The following is a 19,742-nucleotide window of genomic DNA, read 5'->3' as shown; positions in this document are numbered from 1 at the left end:
CATACATTTGTTTATAGATCTAACCATAAAAGAGAACCAATATAATCAAGAAACATATTTGTATGGGCAAGTAGTGCAAATCCATGCATTACAAACAATCGTCAGTCTTATGAATTTAACAGGGAAGATACTTTACAAAGTAAAACTTTAAGTCAACAATTAAACCCAATTGTAATATTTCAACTTTAGGTGAACTTCGACTGAATACTCAGACACATTAAATACTCAGACAAAGCTTTGCTTGCACTGATAGCTAAACTTCAAACTATCATGCAAGTACAGCAAAATATTCAATGGAGAGCTTCTTAAACCCATTTAAAAAAGGAACTTGAGCACAAACAATGTCATATTTTCTTAATCTTTTCTTGCAAACATAACAGCATAGCAAATCTGCTATTTTTCAAATTCCATTTAAACTAATTTTCATTGTCAGGTAGCAACTGTACAGGTGAATAAGTTGACATTTCTGGCCGAGACCCATCATCAGGTTTGGAAAGGAGGTCAGAATAAGAAGATGGAGAGAGGGGAACCTGTAAAAGCTGGCTGATGTTTGGCAAGACCAATTAAGCAATGTCAGCCATCTACAACGGGTTCCTACCCCTAACCACATCTTTCCTTTCCTACTCCTCCTCCCTCACTCTGCTTTCCGTAGGGATCACTCTCTATGTGACTTCCTTTTCCAGTTGTCCCTCCCAGCAGTTGATCATCAAGTACCCTTAAAAAAACAGAAGCCAAAGGGCATCAAGGAGTAAATATGACAAAACTATACCTTTTGTAAGGACAAGTTATCTACAGATTTTGTCTACACCAATAGATCAAATGTGGACAAAGCATAGCACAACTTCCATCCAGGAAAAAAAATCCTGCTTGGTTATGTGTCTATGTCTATTATTTATAAAGAAACTGTACAACCTAGGTCTTTGCAGAACACATCCTTGTTGGACTTTGTAAATAAATAGCTCACAACAGATCTATTACCATTAATAACCACCAAATGACTGGTATGTATATAAGATTCTTCACTTAAGCAATGTCCAATAAAAAGAAATAATCAAACACAGGATTTCCTCTTGGATGAAAGTTGTGGTTTATATTTGTTTATTCATATATTTATAATGAATTCTTTACTTTCCCTAGTTGATTACTTATATGCTTCTGCTAAATTATTTTATCTGTTCTTTGGTCTGGGTTGGGAATGCTTTATGCCACTTTCTTATATCCTTCATTTATCTTTTCTCATTGGACCTGTGCAACTCTCTTTCTGTTCTGTCAAATCACTCTCCCCTTCCTTCTATTAATCAATAGCCAAAATAGCATAAGCAAATGATCTACCTATTATTACAAATTTAGTTTTGTTGTAGCATATCCCAAACACATTTTATCTCAGGTCAATTCATTTTTATGATCTCACTGAAAAATCAACAACTGATAATTATGTCTTACAGTTTCTTTCATTTCACCGTCATCCCATGCTCCCCAGTCTTCATCTTCCCAGCTGTGTTCTTTATCTATACCAAAAAAAAAGTAAAATCATAGTTAAAATTTCAACCGAAACAAATTGGTTTAAACCACATTCTACAGCGATTGTATTGAGAGCAGCCTGAGCAGCTGCATCACTGCCTGGCTCAGAAATTGCACCATCTTGGATTGCAAGACCCTGCAGCAGATAGTGAGGTCAGTTGAGAAGATCATCAGGGTCTCTCTTCCCGCCATCAAGGACATTTACACTACATGCTGCATCCACAAAGCAAACAGCATTATGAAGGACCCCACGCACTTCTCATACAAACTCTTCTCCCTCCTGCCATCTGGGAAAAGGCACCGAAGCATTAGGGCTCTCACGACTAGACTATGTAACAGTTTCTTCCCCCAAGCTATCAGACTCCTCAATACCCAGAGCCTGGACTGACACCTTACTGCCCTATTGTCCTGTTTATTATTTATTGTAATGCCTGCACTGTTTTGTGCACTTTATGCAGTCCTGGGTAGGTCTATAGTCTAGTGCAGTTGTTTTTTTTTCTCTCTGTGTTGTTTTTTACGAAGTTCAGTCTAGTTTTTGTACTGTGCCATGTAACACCATGATCCTGAAAAACTTCTCATTTTTACTATGTACTGTAGAGGCAGTTATGGTTGAAATGACAATAAAAGTGACTTGACTTGGCTTGACTTATCCAAGATGTCGGCGCGACACAACTTACAGCGGCCACTCCGGAGCTGATTATCTGTTATTTGTGAAGTGTGGTGCCGTGCGCAATCATAATTGATTAAAAACAGACGTGGGAGCACAGAGGAACATCTGGAAATCTCCAGGAAGACCTTATTCGTTGCTGCTGCTGCTGTGAGGTCCGGGACTCTGTTGGGAAGAACAGGCCCCCAGTCCTCGGGGTCGCGTTGCCGATGGCCGTTGGCAGGGCCGTCTTAACACGCTCGGCAGAGGATGGCGCTCAGAGAGGCTGTGCCGGAGGGGATGGTCGTCAGCTCGGAGGTTCGACGGACTCGGAGTCCACTGCGGTCAGGTTGCTTTCAGTGTTTTCTGCGTCTGGGAGGCTGGGTTTGACAGAGCTTTCATTGTGTGCTGCATCTGCGAGCACAGCACCATTGAAGTCCATAGCAGGGGTATTCCCTTCTGCCGCCGACGTGGGATGGCGAGTCCGTCAGGCCCCTGGGGACTTGTGGAAACTGTGTGGTGATTTCTTTTGAACTTATAGTCCTTTAACATCTTTGGACTATTTTTACTGTGCCCATAGTCTTTTTTTTTATCAATTATGCTATTGTTTGCACTGTTGTAACTGTATGTTGTAACTATGTGGTTTTGTGCAGGTCTTGTAGATTTAGTTTTTGGTCTTGTTTGTCTGGTGGATTTGGAGCTCCTTTCCAGGGAATGCGCTAAGACAGTAGCGCGATATTAATACGCAGTAGCCTCTCCGGACTCTGGATTGAGGATTGCCAAACATTATGTGGATTTTCTGGTGTAGCTTGTTTCGTCATTTGCTTTTGTGATATCATTCTGGAGGAACGTTGTCTCATTTTTTAATTGCATTGCATTTGTGGTTTCTAAATGACAATAAACTGAATCTGAATCTGAAAGGATCATCATTATATGTAAAATGTCAACAGGGTTGAGGGAGGAGTGAGGTAAATTAAAGCAAAAATGGAACAGGCATAGATGTGAGTAAGATACCTCAGAAGGACTTGTATGGATAGTATACCAGAGAAACAGGTAAGTAAAATTGGATCCTTACAGGAACCAGGCTGGGGAGGACATGTAGTGAAGATAGCTGTGTGGTGAATGTCCCTTGCGAACCTATCCCCTGAAATAGGGATAGAGAAGTTGAGAAAGATTAGGGAAAATGAAGAAATGGACCTTATGAAAACAAAATAAGGATGGAAATTGACAGTAAAGAAGAATCTTGAGCTCTATGCATCATCGATGACTAGAATCAAAATAATAGGACGGTATCCAAGTGAGATTCGAACAAAGGTTTTTGTTTCCTCAAAAGAAGCAGGCATTTCTTGAGCCCATTCAGGTCTTCAAAGTTATACACTGGATTGATAAATGAATTAATTTTAAGAATTTATTCACTGTGAGTATGTCTTATGCCAGCTGAAGGAGGGAAGGAATGGAGGTAATGGGTGAGCCTGGTGGAATTGAGGTGTAAAGCAATTTAGATATTAATGCTAAAAATGTACAAGGAAGGGGAATGAGAAAACTTTCAAACTGATAGAGGCAGCAGAGATACTACGGATGCAAGTGAGAAGGCAATGAACAAGCATAGATTGAATCATGAAAGAAGAACTAAGTTCAAAATGAAAAGAACATGTAGAAGCGACGGGTTTTCTACAACAGTCCCGCTTGTGGATCATGGTAAGCAGTTAGGATTGGGTTAGGCATGGTTGGGAGTCTGTGAGGCAGTAGGGAGACGACATCCAGTGAAAGAGACCATTTGGGAGACAATGGTCTGATACTCAGCTGTGGAGTTACAACCCAAAGAAAGATAAGGAATATCATAAACCTGATCTTTAGCCTCTTTGAAGTAGAGGTCAGTTTACCAAATGACAAAATTATCACTTTCATCTTGGATTCATGTCAAATTCCGTGTTGTTCCTTAATGAGCAGAACTTAAGATAGTGGTAGGTTCTTTCTCAACCTGCCCAAAAGCAGACATTTTCCTTACTAGTTTGAGAGAATGGTAGCATGAAAAAAAAATCTCTGCACAAGTTTAAGCATTGGAACCAGAGCTGACATATAAAGTCAACATGTTAATTGTTTGAATTACAGGCTACCTCCTTATACCTCTACAAGGTCAGAAAACAATATTTGACTCTGCAATTGCAAATACATTTCAAAAAGAAAGCAATTCAGAGATCAAATGTAAAGTGATTCCAATCATCTAACCAATAATTACTGCCTTCTGAGAAAGCTCAATATAGTCACAGTGATTCAACACAAAACAGGCCCTTTGGCACAGCTGGTCCTGGCTGACTACAGCATCCTCCCTGCTAGACCCAGCTGTGTGCATTCACACAATATAGATATGCAAATACCTCTCAAAATGTTGCATTTGGCCTGGCCTCAATCACTTCCTCTGGCAGCTCATTCCAGGTACTCACTACTCTCTGTGTAAAGTTACCTCTCAGGTCTCTTAAATCTCCCCCTTCTTACCTGTGCTCTCTAGTTTTGGAATCCCAGCCCCTGGAGAAATGACCATCACTGTCAACCTCAACCCATATTCCTCATGGTTTTATATACTTCGCAGAGGCTAACTCTCATTCTTCTATGCTCCAAGGAATAAGATCCACAAGACCAACCTCTCACTTTAACTCTGGCCCTCCACTCCAGGAAGCATCCTTGTACTCTCTCCAGCTCAAAATTACTTTTTTATAACAATAAAACCAAAACTATACACAATTTTCCAAATGTACTCTCATCAATGACTGCAAAACTGCAAAATATGTTCCTACTCCTAAATCCAATACCCTAACTAATTTTAAGGTCAGTATGCTAAATGCCTTTTTCACTGCGTAGCTATGTTCAGCAAACTATGCACTCGTGTAACAAAGCGACTGAGAAGTACAACACTTGTCAGTGCCCTGCTATTCATTGTACCCTGGTCTGAATGTCCAAAATCCATCAGCTCACACTTATTTAAGTTGAAATTCATTTTCCTTAAACCAGTTTGTGAGAAAGGCCAGGCTCGAGATGACAGAGCAGATACAGCAGCAATTTATCCAACAAGCACTGGCACCCACTATAGTCTGCAGTGTGTATAACCTTGTCATCTCTCATTCACATAATGGCATAATCTTATGACATTGATGGTTGGATCAGGGATGTTGTAACGATGCTAACTTGGGTATTTACGACACAAACAGAAGTCCTCTTTGGTCTCCTCCAGTTAGCCCTTCCAGCTAAGGGTACATCCACAGACTTGAAAATGGAATTACTTTTTTATTATTATTATTATTATTATTATTATTATTATTATTACTACACATACCAAGACAGAGTGAAAAGCTTGTCTTGCATACTGGTCACACAGATCTAAATCATTACACAGTGCATTGAGGCAAAACAAGGTAAAACAATAACAGAATACAGAAAAAGTATAACAGCCACAGAGAAAGAGCAGTGTACATAAGTAATAAGGTGCAAGATTAATACGAGGTGCGCTGTAAGGTCAAGAGTCTATTTTATCATGCTAGGGAACTCTTCAATTGTGTTAAAGTGTTGAAGACGCTGTCCCATGATGCATCAATAAAAACTGGCAAGAGTTGACAGGGACATGTCAAATTTCTTTAGCCTCCTGAGGAATCAAAGGTGTGGATGAGCTTTCTTGGCAATGCCATCTACATGGCTGGATCAGGATAGGCCATCAGTAATGTTTATTCCCAGGAACATGAAGCTCTCAACCATTGTCTGCTTAGTCCCCTACTCTACTCACTTTACACTCATGACTGTGTGGCTAAACATAGCTTCAATGTCACATTTATATTTGCTGATGATACCACTGTCATAGGATGAAACGAAGGCGGTGCTGTATCGGCATTTAGGAGGGAAAATGAAAATATGGCTGTGGTGTCATAACAACAACCCTTTACTCAATGCTAGCAGGACCAAGGAGCTGATTATATTTCAGGTAAAATTTATTATCAAAGTACATACATGTCACCACAGACAACCCCAAGATTCTTTTTCTGCGGACATACTCAACAAATCTATAGACAGTAACTGCAAACAAGATCTGTAACATCAGAAACTGTAAACAAACTGCAAATACAGATAATAAATAAATAGTAATAAATAACAAGCATGAAATATAAAGATAAAAGAGTCCTTAAATTAGTGTAGTTTTCCACTTTTGTTCAAGAGCCTGCTGATTGAGGGGTAGTAGCTGCTCTTGAACCTGGTGGTACAACTCCTGAAGTACTTGTACCTCCTATCTGATGCCAGTAGCAAAAGAGCATGGCCTGAGTGGTGAGGATCTGCGATGATGGATGCTGATTTTCTATTGCAACATTTCGTGTAGATACACTCAATGGTTGGGGGGGGGGGGGTTTACCCATGATGTACTGGGCCTAATCCGCTACTTTTTGTGAGACTTTCCTCTCAAAGGTATTGGTGTTCCCATACCAGGCCGTAATGGATATCCAAAGTCATGGATATTATTGTTGTTTCTTCTTTTTATACAATATTGGCACAATTTTGGTATCTTCTGCACTCTGGTTGAACACTTTAGCTGGGTGCTCATTGGTTCTATTATGATTATTATTCTATCGATTTATTGACAAAATGAATTTCAGGGTTGTACATGGTGACATACATGTACTTTGATAATAAAATTACTTTGAACTATGAACAGCACCGTTGATGTCAACAGCAGCATTGCTCGCCTCATTCCTCAGCTCTCTAAATCAAAGATTAGCCCTTTAATTTTTATTTTACTTGCTCCCATAAAACCATGTTACTATCCCCTTCCTGTACTTCAACTCATCATTTGAAATATAACTTCCTACAGTAGTGTTATCTGCAAACTTACAAATGGAGTGAGAGCAGAGTCTGACCACACAGTCATGAGTGCACAGTAAGTGTTGAGGACCCAACCATATGGAACACCAGAGTATGGAAGAATTGTGGCAGAGGTGTTGCTGCCTACCCTTACCGATTGTGGTCTGTTGATCAGAAAGTTGAGGATCCAGTTGCAGAGGGAGGTGTTAATTCCCAGGTTCCAGAGTTTAGAGATGAGTTTGCTTGGGATTATGCTATTGAAGGTAGGGTAGTAGTCAATAAACAATAGTTTATTTTAACAATAAACAAATGTCATTACTGTCCAGATGCTTCAGAGGTGAGAGTGTAGGGGCAGGGAGATAATGTTCTCCACAGACCTGTTTCACGTGTAGGCAGATTGCAGTGGATCGAGGCTGCCTGGTACGCTGGAGTTAATACATATCGTGATTAGCCTCCTGAAGCACTCCACAACTATGAATGTCACAGCCCGAGGTGGAAGTCTAGGTAGCTGTGAGAGTCTGTTGGTTTATAAAAGACATCAGTGGATAAGTTGTCTCCACAGATAGAGACAGATCGGTAAAGGGAAGTGTTGGAAATGGACTAGGTGAATTTCAGGGCAAGGTGGAAGTTGAAGGCAAAGTGGATGAAATCAACGAGTTCAGCACGGGTGCAGGAAGCAGCACCAATGCAATCGTCGATGTAGCATAGGAAAAGTGCGGGATGGTCACCAACACCAGTGTAGACTTGGAACATAAGACTGTTCCACATAGCCAACAGGCAGTCATAGCTGGGACCAATGCGAGTGCCCATGTTTGAAGTGGGAGGACCCAACGGACAAATTATTTAGAACGAGGACAAGTTTTGCTAGGCAGAGGAGAGTGGTGGTGGAGGGGAACTGGTTGGGTCTGGTGTCCAGAAAGAAACTGAGGCCTCCCTGGAGGGGGATGGAGGTGTACAGGGCCTGGGTATCCATAGTAAAAATAAGATGATGGGGGCCAGGGAACCTGAAATCCTTGAAAAGATCAAGAGCATGTGAGGGTCACGGATGTAGGTTGGAAGGGACTGAACTGGGGGGATAAAACAGAGTTGAAGTATGCAGATATGAGTTTAGTGGGGCAGGAACAAGCTGAAACAATGGGTCTACCTAGACAAGCTGGTTTGTGGATTTTCGGTAGGAGGTAGAAACTGGAGTTAAGGGGTACGGGAATGATGAGGCTGATGGCAGTGGATGGGAGATCCCCAGACTCAATAAGGTTGACGATGGTGTGGGAGACAATGGCCTAATGTTTCTTAGTGGGATCCTGTTCGAGGGGTAAGTAAGAGGATGTGTCTGAGAGTTGGCGCCGGGCCTCAGCAAAGTAGAGGTCAGGTCAGTATATAATGATGCACCACACAGTTTGGTTATTACAGAACAAGGTTGCATGAAATCAGGGCAATATGTCAATATGGATAGAGGAACTGTTAAATATCAGAAAATTGTAGGAATATTTGTTACAGGTTGTCCCTCAGCTTATTATCTATATAATTGACTTCACCCAAAGACTCTTAAATAATGGAAGATTACACACTAAGTTTAAGTACAAAGGGAAATATTGGTATCACTATTTGCATAAAGTTAACGTGTATACAATGAAGCAATTTGAAAGGCAAATGCCAATTAATCTTTACTGTAAGGGAACTGAAGCACAAGTGTAATGGCTACTCACAGATTTGGTGAATCCATGCTTTACCATATTTTTTTTCATCTCTGAATCCAAAGAAAGATTCAGGATTCAAAGAAACTGTCCAGGCTCAAGAACAGCCTGTATCCTATTGTTATAACACAGTTGAATGATTCTCTAGTATGATAAGATTGACTCTTGACCTCACAATCAACCTCATTTTGCCCTTGTATCTTATTGTATACAATTACAGATTCTTGATAACTGTAACACTATCCCACTCGGGTTTTACGTTGTGCAATTTTAATGCACTGTTGTAATATAATTGTAAACGTAATGAGCTATGGATGGTCTGCAAGATAAGTTTTTCCACTGTACCTCAATATTGACAATAATAAACTAATTTACCAATTAAGAAATTTTTTGTGGAATGTGCAGCACAATTTACTTGATTTTTGAGATGAAAAGTTGCTTTATTCTGAGATATTAAAACTGGCTGACAATCAATGGAATTTAGAGGAACAAAGGTGATCTTGACACATACAAGATGCTTAGAAGGTCTTAGGATTGATATCAAGAATCTGTTTTCTCCAACTAGAAAACCAGGAGGCATCGTCTTGCAACACTCACACAATAATATATTTCTGTTCACCTTGGTCCAAAATAGCCAACTTACACCATGGAATTTTGCCCTAAGGGGCAAACTCTTACTCTTTTTTGATAAGTTGATTCCTTAGGACTGAGATTAAGTTTTTTTAAAATGAATCTTTGGAAGAACTGCAAATGCCAAATTATTTAGTTAGATTAATCCAGCAAATACTGGAATCTAGCAAGAAACTGGAGTAGGTAGAGGGTCGGTCTTGAAAAGCTGGAGCAGCTCTTGAGGATCTGTATGACCTTGTCCTGCATTCTTAACATGTACCTTACTTAGACCTACAACTTGAAGCACCTTGCTCCATTAACATGTCAATATTTAATTTATATATACAAGAATCTAAATACAATGCCTTGTATTCAGCCCTCAACCACTTGTTCACATAAATGAGTATTCGAACCAGGGATTTTGATCAACTTAACTGAGAATTTTAATTTGTGAATCACATGCTCCTTTTTTCATGGTAGCTCCTAAAACAGGGAAAATTGAAAAGCATGGAAAATTAAAACTTCACCACTAAAATGTCAGTAGTTCAAAAGGATTCACCCCCACCCCTTTGCTCAGTACTTAGTCAAACCACCTCTCACAGCTATTTCAGCCTGTAGTCCTTTTGGAAAAGTCTTTATTAGTTTTGTACAACACTATAGAGTAAGATTTGCCCATTCCACCTTGCAAGATTTCTCAAGCTGTGTCAGGACAGTTGGGGAGCAGAGGTGGGAGCAATCTTGAGGTCTTGCCAGAAACATTCGATCGGGTTAAGGTCAAAACTTGAATTGGGCCACTCAAGGACATCAATTTCCTTCATCTGAAATCACTCCATGCTTGCTCTGGCACAGGCTAGCAGGATCTCTGTGTATCTAGCAGCATTCACCTGCCCATCAATCCTGACCAGATTTCCAGTCACTGCTGCTGAAAAGCATCCCCAGAGTATGATGCCACCTCCACTGTACTTTATACTAGGGATGGTGTTACCTGGCTGATGCACAGTATTAGAGTTACACCACATGTGCCACTTAGTGTTGAGGCTAAAAAGTTCCACTTTAGTCTCATCCGACCACAAAACCTTCTTCCATATCTTACCTTTGAAGTGACACTTTGAAAAGTCTTTACAGGCAAGATTAAAGCCAGGGCTTTTTCCTTTGCCACTCTTCAATAAATACCCATTTTTGAGCAAGGCCTTAGAGATTGTGGAGCCATGAACTTCATCTCCAGTTGCAGCCACTGACTTCTGCTCTCACCCAGAGTGACTGTTGGCATCACAGTAGACTCTCTGACAAGTGCCATTCTTCTCCTGTGACTAAGTTCAGAGGGCAGCCTGATCTTGTGTGTGTGACCAGGCAGTGTGTCTGTGGTTTCGTATTTTTTCACTTTTTCACAACAGACTGCACTGAACTCCCAAGTATGTTCAGTGCCTTTCAGATGGTCTTGCACCCTCCTCAGATTTGTTCTTCTCTATTATCATTTCCCTGACTTGTCTTGAATGCTCTTTTGTCCTCATTTTGCTTTGGTCTAGATTCACAGAGAGAGGGGGTATTTACTCTTATGAATTCATTAAAAACAGCTGATCCTCCGATTTAACAAATTACATGAGCTGGTAAGGTAATGTACAGTATTGCACCTGAAGGAAGTTAGCGTAGTAAATATAGAGGGGATGAATCCTTTTTCAACCTCACAATTTTGATTTTTTTTAATTTTTAGGAAATTGTTGACAGGTTTTGGAATTTTTTTAATTTGGCATAATGCACAATGTTTTGTAAATTAGATCAAAAATCATATTTCAATACATTTTAAATTTGAAAAATGAGAGAGTAAAATGTGAAAATAGTTATGGGGGCTGAATACTGTTTCAAGGCACTGTAAATATAGGGGCAATTGACATGCTTTAGATACTCCCTCTAAAGAAAATTTCATAAGCTTTTGCCAACATTCCACAATGCAATTATTTACTGTAGTAAATGAATTTTTTTTGCAATTTTTACCCAAAATTATGGGTTAGATCACACTGCATTCATTTCAAGTTTTTACTTTTCATGTACTAAACATCAAACCGTTTCCATCATTGTTCATTTAAGATCAACAACCAGCACTGCCGGTGCATACTAATTTCAAGGTAATTTCCTGTATGATAAAACAATACAGTACTTAGTAAATAATTATTCAGTTGTTTGCACTGCAACAACTGTCCACCAAGAGCTGTTAGCCAACCTTATGACTCACATTGCATTGCTGGCCCAAAGAACCTGCAGCAACATTGAGCTCCAGGGGCCAGCTGTATCTCCTGACCCTCTTGTTGGCAGATTGCCTCTGCTACTGACAATCAAAGTAGCATCAACAAGTCTGCACCCAGGGTCGGCCAAATACAACAGTATCTTGTGCCAGGATCATCACATCTGGCAGAGCGAATGATGGGCCAAGTAGCCAAATTCTGCTACTATGTCATCCACCCCACCACTCTCACCCACTCTGATCTCCAAGTTTTTTTTTTGCAGACTCCTACTGTGGGCTAAATGTCAGATGCGGCAACACCATCCTGGAGAGTGACTGAACCCACTGGGGCAAGTGAGGATGTAAACTAAGTAGAACAAATGCATTCAGGGTACATGTTCACAGTAAAGGAAACACAAATCAATCCTCATAGAGAGAGCAAAAGAGGAGGGAGTAAGCAATTTCAAGTTCCTGGGTGTCAAAATCTCTTGAGGACCTAACCTGGCTGCAACATATTGATGCAGCTATAAAGAATGCAAGACAGTGGCTATATTTCATTAGGAGTTTGAGGAGATTTGGTTTGTCAACTAAAACACTAGAAAACTTCTACCGTGGAGAGCATTCTGGCTGGCTGCACCACCGTCTGGTATGGGGGAGGGGGTGGGAGGGCTACTGCACAAGATCGAAGTTGCAAAAACTTGTAAAATTAGTCAGCTCCATCATGGGTACCAGCCTCAGGAGTATCCAAGACATCTGCAAGGAGCAGTGCCTTAGGAAGGTACCGTCCATCAATAAGGATCCCCACCATCCAGGACATACCCTCTTCAGACTATTACTGTCAGGAAGGAGGTTACAGAAGCATGAAGACACACACTCAACGATTCAGGAACAGTTTCTTCCCTTCTGCCATCCGATTTCTAAACGGACATTGAACCCATGAACACTACCTCACTACTTTTTTTTATTTCTGATTCTGCACTACTTATTTTAACTTATATATTTAACAGACATACATAAACTTAATGTGATTCGGGTTTGTTCTCTATACTTATTTGTCATGTATGTCATTCATTCATTCATTCATATCATATATATCATTCATGTATATATTGCTTTCGCTAAGTTAAGAAGTTTCACGACATATGGCGGCGATATTAAACCCGATTCTGAATGAGCAGACGTAGAATGGTCTGTAGAAGTAATCCAAATGTAGAAGTAAACCTGATCAAAAACAAGGCCCAAAGGTTTTGATTTCACCATAACCCGCATGATTACATCACAAGATGTTTGAGCTCTCCCTCTTCCCCATCTCCAGTTTCTCCAATGGGAAATAAAACCTTTATTGGCAACCTTTAATGCAATAGAGATCCCAAAGCCCTTGCATACAGCAAACCCCAACAAACAGCAATGTGGAAATAATCAACAGCCAGGAAACGTCAGCAAGTGTCTGGGGGCCTTTCACACGAGCAGCTCTGCGAAATGACGCTTCTGACAGGCGGCGCTCACTGGGTAATGGAGTGCCAGCAAAGGAAAGGAGCTCAAGTCGTAGCTGGGGCGTGAACCCCCAGTCTGCCAGCTCAGTTCTGTCTCGCAGGCTGTAAACCCCTTTCCCAGACGCCGAGCCCGGGCCCCCGATCACCAAGCTGTCACCTACCGCCGGCCTTCGCCTCCTCCTTCTGTTGCGGGAAAAGGAAATTGTGGATGACCCTGAGATCCTGGAAGGAGCAGAAATGCAGCAGGCTGCAGGACATGGTGGTGGCGGCAGCAGTGCCACGGTCGGCTCTCTGTTCTTTGCCTCCTCCCCCGGGCTCTGTTGTGGCCGCAGCAACGCTCCCAGTCAACGTTAGTACGCATGCGCTGCCGACAAACCGCCCAACTACGCAGGCGCGCTCGGTTTAGGGTTTCTCTCCGAAACTGTCCCAAGTTTTCCGCGAACCGACATCCAATAGTTCCTCAATCCTTATGATTCATTTACTTTGAAAGTATTTGTCCGCACGAAATGTCAAATGTTTATAAATTTCCATAGATTCTGCCTCACCTGCTGCGTTCCTCCAGCATTTTGTGTGTGTCGCTCTGGATTTACAGCATCTGCTCGTGTTCCTAAAAAAAATCCTGATCGTCCAACATCTGGTCCCGAGACCACATTCGGACTAACGGTTAAACCAGATGCGGGACTCTTTCAAATGCACGACGTTTTAGGTAATTGAATGTACGTCATTTTCAGATATCCTGTGAATGAGTGAAAGCGTGGAAACATGCTGCGTATTCCAGTTTAGCAAAACTGCACAACCATTAACAGAAGATTTAACAGAGTCTACATTTTATAATTAAAATGCCTTCGAATGAACACTTAATGCTTTTGTTATGGAGTTTTAGAACTTGCAAATTTCTGTCGTGTGTTAAAAGATTTTATAAGTAGAATGCACCATTTGACTTTAGAATAAAACATGGACCTCGGTACACAAATCAGTGCCGCTCAGGCACAGTCATTATGGTTCATCATGTCTGCGTCGATCTTGATGTCAACCTAAACTAAATCCTCCTGCCTATATGGTTCACATCACTCCATTCCTCCATGTAGAGTGTAGATCTAAATGTGTCCGGGGGTCCGTTATTTTAGAGGTGACATTGCGGGCGGAGGAAAGGTAACTAAAGGAGGATGCTATGTTTTGTAACTCCAGAATATAACCGAAAGAAAAACACAGGAGCCGGGATACGTTTTCTCTACGTAGATTTTCTTTAGTGAGGCATTCACATATAACGTAATGGTGTAATGACGCATGCTACATGTACATCATACTGTACATGAAACCCGTAATGAATTATGTAAACAATCAAAATGCTTAATCAAGCAATATATTTACAATTTTGCTCAAATACTACTTAAATATTAAATACACTAAATTCCTCCCTGCTTAGCTATAAACTCCAGCTCAATATAGAATGCATCTCAAATATATAACATATTGCTCCATATATATATATCCACCACATGGTAAATATTAAGTTGTCCCATTAAGACCTAAAGATTTAAATACCGTATGGATTTCTTAGTCTAGTGGGATAATGTCTTTCCTGACGGGGGGGGGGGGGGGGGTGTCATTCTGCCAGGTCAATGCAGGTCATTCCCAGGGATGGAGATGAGAGGCACTGCTCTTGCCATCTTCTGGACATTGCCATTCTGAACAGTACGTGGCAAAATTTCCGGTTTGCTGATCGATCCCAAGGCACCAGAAATAGCTTCGAACCAACGCTTTCATTTCGACCATGCCTTGTTGACATAGCTCCTCCAACACTTTAGCTCTCAGCTTCAGGTACAACAACTTTCAATACCCACATAAGGCAACCCCCATCAGAGCCAAGTTCATCCCGGCGCTGGTGAAAGTGAGGGACTGGAATTTCTGCTACACATTCCGGCCATTCTGGGTGGCCATGTAGCCCGCAGCGAGTGTGCAGCCTTCCCTGGTTTGTCTTCGGGTCACCTCCGCCAGAATAGAGAATTTCAATTTGCATTAGGGAAAATACTTCAAGAGAAGTAACCTCTTTTGTAAAGTTTTTTGATATTTCCTTTTCCAAGGGTAAACAGGACAATCAATTAGCATTTCCATGATTAGTTGTCCTCTTGAATTTAATCTTGTAACTATGCCCTCCAAGAATCAGAGCCCATCTCTGCATTCAAACTGCTGCTGTTAGTGGAACACCCTTCTAGGACTGAAAAGGGACACCAGAGGTTGATGATCAGTAATGAGGGTAAACTCTTCCCCATACAAATACTGGTTGAAACACTTCACACCCCAAACCAGACTTACTCTGTCAATCTGGGTGAATTTTATATCTGCAGTGGTTAGGGTGGCAATTTCCAAATTTCCAAAAAGGAGGACATTGCATACGTGGTCATAGGTTACCATATATATATAGTGTGTTTCAAAAAAAAATTTTTATAAAATTTAAACCGTATTGCAAAAACAACAAATGCAAACAGATGATCACTTTAGTTATTTTATTAAATGAAAATTCTAACATGATACTTTTTTGCCTATGTAAATCCAGCATAACCCTAGCTATTTTATCATTAATCAGTGATTTCCTGCCAGAGCCCTTTTTCCTATTCCAATGATTCATCATTCTGCATATTACATACATGCATTCATACAGTATAAATAAAGAACTGAAAGAAATGAATATTCATTTTTACTGCTGCTGAAGCAGATATGCTTAATTCACGAGCTAAAGGAAGTATCCTACCATGGACTGACAAGTATGGATGTCTATATTTTGTATTTCTGCCCTTTACTTGCCATCTCCAGGATTTTTCTGTTGGCCAGGAGGTTTTTATACGTGGCTGGGCACTCTTCTGAGAAGTTGTTACATATTTGGAGCTCTGCTTCGACTGAGTCCACTTGCAGACGGTCTCCCTCGTTTCTCCAAGCTGAGGTCATATTGAAAAAACTCGTTCTGTGTGAGCATTGCTGCACGGAATAGAGAAGATATAAGCACTCACCTTCTTCAGGTTTGTAAAAGAGACCTCAGTTTTACTGAACAGCTTGAGATAACATTCTTCACTATGGCTATCTACCACCTCAGGAGTATTGATAATTGCCTCCACACCCCATGCTCTTCATATAATTCACCCATATCAATATCTTGAAGGTTACAGGCCTTGACTGCATCACAGAATTCTCCGAAAGGTATGGCACTCATTAGGCTCAATTTTGACACTTTGTTATGAAAGCTGATTTCAGAGAAGTCCTATCTGTCACTTCAGTACTTTCTGGCTCTTTCATAGAAAACAATGAAGTCTGCTTTACATTTCTTAGACACATCAGGGGTAGGCTGGCTAAGCTTGGTGTTCACTGCAAAGCCAAAAAAATAACAGTCCTTTACTCTTCTCTCAAGTTTGCTTTTCAGTTCAGCCATGAGCTTAAATACTGATATTATGCTGAATGACTTGGCTTCTAGTGCTTCAATAGTGTCTGAGAACAATTTAAGAGTATGACTGAGGAAGAAGAAACAGATCTCTGACGATTCACAGGCATTTCCTTCATCTCCAAAGCACCTTGGGGCACTCCTCCTCTCCTAGACACTGAAAACACACTTTTTGTTCAGGAGCTTGAAGATTCGTACGGCCAGATTTGGGAACAGCTTCTTTCCACCTGTGATAAGACTGCTGAACGGATCCTGACCCGGATCTGGGCCGAAACTTCCAAATATCCGGACCTGTCTCTTGGGGTTTTTTTTTTGCGCTACCTTACTTCCCCTTTTCTATTTCCTAATTATGATTTATAACTCAAATTTTTATTATATTTACATTGATTTGTACTCCAGGGAGTGCAAAGCGCAATATCAAACATCACTGTGATGATTGTACGCTCTAGTATCAATTGTTTGGTGACAATAAAGTAAAGTAAAAATAACTTTTTAGGACTTCCCAGCACTGAAGTATTCTGTCAATAGATGGCAAAAGAGAGAGCAATCTAGTCACAACATGCCTTAACAGATTACAATTATCAACATCCACGAATTCACAGAATTCCTTTAACTGTGCTGTTCTTTAAGCTGAGATGCTGAAATGGTTGTACACTTTGAGCACAATATTTTCAACATCAATTTCCAGTTTTCCTGTAGCAAATCTTGTTGCATTGTGCAAAATATGGGCCAGACAATTTGCAGCAAACATGTTCTTCTGAGCCATTCTCAGTTTTTGATAAACACTGTTGTGTTTATATAGTTTATACTTGCGTTGTCAGATGCTTTGTATGCAGATGCTTTATTCAGATCCAGACTTGACATCTCCAGTTTAACCAGTAGCTGATTTGTTATGTCCTCTGATGATTCATTGTTATCACTGTAAAAGTCAAGTAACACATGGTGCACTCCCTTCTCAAAATGAAAGTATCTCACAAGTATTGGGAAACACGGTGTTGCGCCTTTGTAAGAAGCATCAGTTGCTACTGAAAAGGGCAAGCCATGTTCTTTGATATACTCCACATGCTTTTGTACAGAATACAGTGCTAGAATATTTTCACACAGAGCTTTTGTTTTAGTTTTCCCACATGTTACACCTTTCACTATTAATGAGTCACTGTATATTTCTTTGTCAACTTTTACTCCACAATCACATATGTAGTTCACCACAGCGTGTCATTCAGCTGCAGCTTTTCCCTTAATCTCCACATCACAACGGCATAGTGTACAAAAAACTTGAAAGTCATTTTTTCTGCTTTTAGCAATAAATCCAAATTGTTTGGCCCATTCATGGTTAAATATAGGCTTTCTTTTTGGCATTTTCTTAGGGGCTTGAAACAAGATAAAAAATGTCAACCACTCTCCACTGCGGTGGCGGCCTTGGGCAGACTGACCCTCTCAGACGCATTGACCTGACTCGTACACTGCATCAGCAGCAGTGTTGACAATGGCAACTACATATAATAAAAGTACCTTAACGGTTGTTATAGCTTTCAGTTCCCACTGTTCTAAGTATACCTGAGGTAATTTATCTAAGTTTTTTAGTCAAACTCAAAAAAGGAGGACAAATTAACATCTGGCTCGAGGTGGCGCTGGACGGAGGACGGAGTGTTCAAAAGCCGAACTGTCTGGCCCCCCTTGCAGTGGTAAGGGAATGTGCTGGAAAGGAGGGGTTCATTTTCAACACTCATGTGACATTATTGCATCTACATTTACCATAAGGCACACTTCACTGGATGATATGGATGATAATGTGTGAGCACAGCATCTGATGTCACCACTGACAGATGGCAGATGCAATCTTAATGGCTCTCCATTGTGACTTTAGACCACCTGGACAACACAAACACCTACATCAGGATGCTGTTCATCAACTAAAGCTCAGCATTTAATATCATCACTCCCACTATCCTGATTGAGAAGTTACCGAACCTGGGTCTCTGTACCTGCCTCTGCAATTGGATCCTCAACTTCCTTACCAGAAGGCCACAATCTGTGCGGATTGGTGATAATATCTCCTCCTCACTGATGACCAACACTGGTGGGGTGTGTGTTTAGCCCACTGCTCTACTTCCTATATACCCATAACTGTGTGGCTAGGCATAACTCAGGTACCATCTATAAATTTGCTGATGATACAACCATTGTTGGTAGAATCTCAGGTGGTGACAAGAGGACGTACAGGAGTGAGATGCCAACTAGTGGAATGGTGCCGCAGCAACAACCCGGCACTTAACATGTTATGAAGATGAAAGAGCTGATTATGGACTTCCGGAACGGTAAGATGAAGGAACATATGCCAATCCTCATAGAGGGATCAAAAGTGGTGAATGTGAGCTGTTTCAAGTTCCTGGGTGTCAAGATGTCTGAGGATCTAACCTGGTCCCAACATATTGATGCAGTTATAAAGAAGGCAAGACAGCAGCTATACTTTATTAGGAGTTTGAAGAGATTTGTATGTCAACAAATACACTCAAAAACTTCTATAGATGTCTCGTGGAGAGCTTTCTGACAGGCTGCAACACTGGCTGGTATGGAGGGGGTACTGCACAGGACCGAAATAAGCTGCAAAGGGTTGTAAATTTAGTCAGCTCTATCTTGGGCACTAGCCTACAAAGTACCCAGGATATCTTCAAGGAGCTGTGTCTCAGAAAGGCAGCGTCCATTATTAAGGACCTCCAGCACCCAGGTCGTGCCCTTTTCTCATTGTTACCATCAGGTAGGAGGTACAGAAGCCTGAAGGCACACACTCAGCAATTCAGGAACAGCTTCTTCCCCTCTGCCATCCAATTCCTAAATGGACATTGAACCCTTGGACACCACCTCACTTCTTTCTAATATATTTAATCCTCTTTTTTGCACAATTTTTAATCTTTTCATATACGTATATTGTATAAAGTATATTGAATAAGATTTAATTATTTATATTTATTTTTTCTTCTATATTATGTATTGCATTGAACTGCTACTGCTAAGTTAACAAGTTCACGTAACATGTCGGTGATAATAAACCTGATTCTGATTCGGATTCTAATTCTGATTTCCTTTGCCTTTTAGAAAGCTACCTCACTCTGCTTTGTCCACTGCTATTTCTTCTCAATCTGTAGTGAGTTCAAGGGTTGGGCACAGCAGCCAGGATTGGAAGGAACTTGTTATAGTAATAGACAAATCCTAAAAAAGACCACAACCGTGACACATTCTTTGGCCTTGGGACATCCATCAGTGCTTGAATTTGCTCAGCACATTTGTG

General features: G+C 40.8%; 1 protein-coding gene across 1 annotated transcript in view; it reads right to left on the bottom strand.

Annotated features, from left to right (window-relative positions):
- The window catches only part of rab3gap2 (RAB3 GTPase activating protein subunit 2 (non-catalytic)), a 71,756-nt gene extending 58,030 nt beyond the window's left edge, over nt 1-13,726 (bottom strand). Inside the window, exons 1-2 of the mRNA XM_059985823.1 lie at nt 13,182-13,726; nt 1,444-1,508 (exon numbers count right to left, since the gene is read on the bottom strand). Of these exons, the coding sequence (XP_059841806.1) occupies nt 1,444-1,508; nt 13,182-13,278 (162 nt within the window). The 5' untranslated portion in view covers nt 13,279-13,726. The remainder of the gene's footprint in view (nt 1-1,443; nt 1,509-13,181) is intronic.
- Between the last annotated feature and the right edge of the window lie 6,016 nt (nt 13,727-19,742).

This window comes from Hypanus sabinus, chromosome 12 (assembly GCF_030144855.1).
Source record: "Hypanus sabinus isolate sHypSab1 chromosome 12, sHypSab1.hap1, whole genome shotgun sequence".
NCBI lineage: Eukaryota > Metazoa > Chordata > Chondrichthyes > Myliobatiformes > Dasyatidae > Hypanus > Hypanus sabinus.
This window is presented reverse-complemented; position numbering and strand designations above follow the sequence as displayed.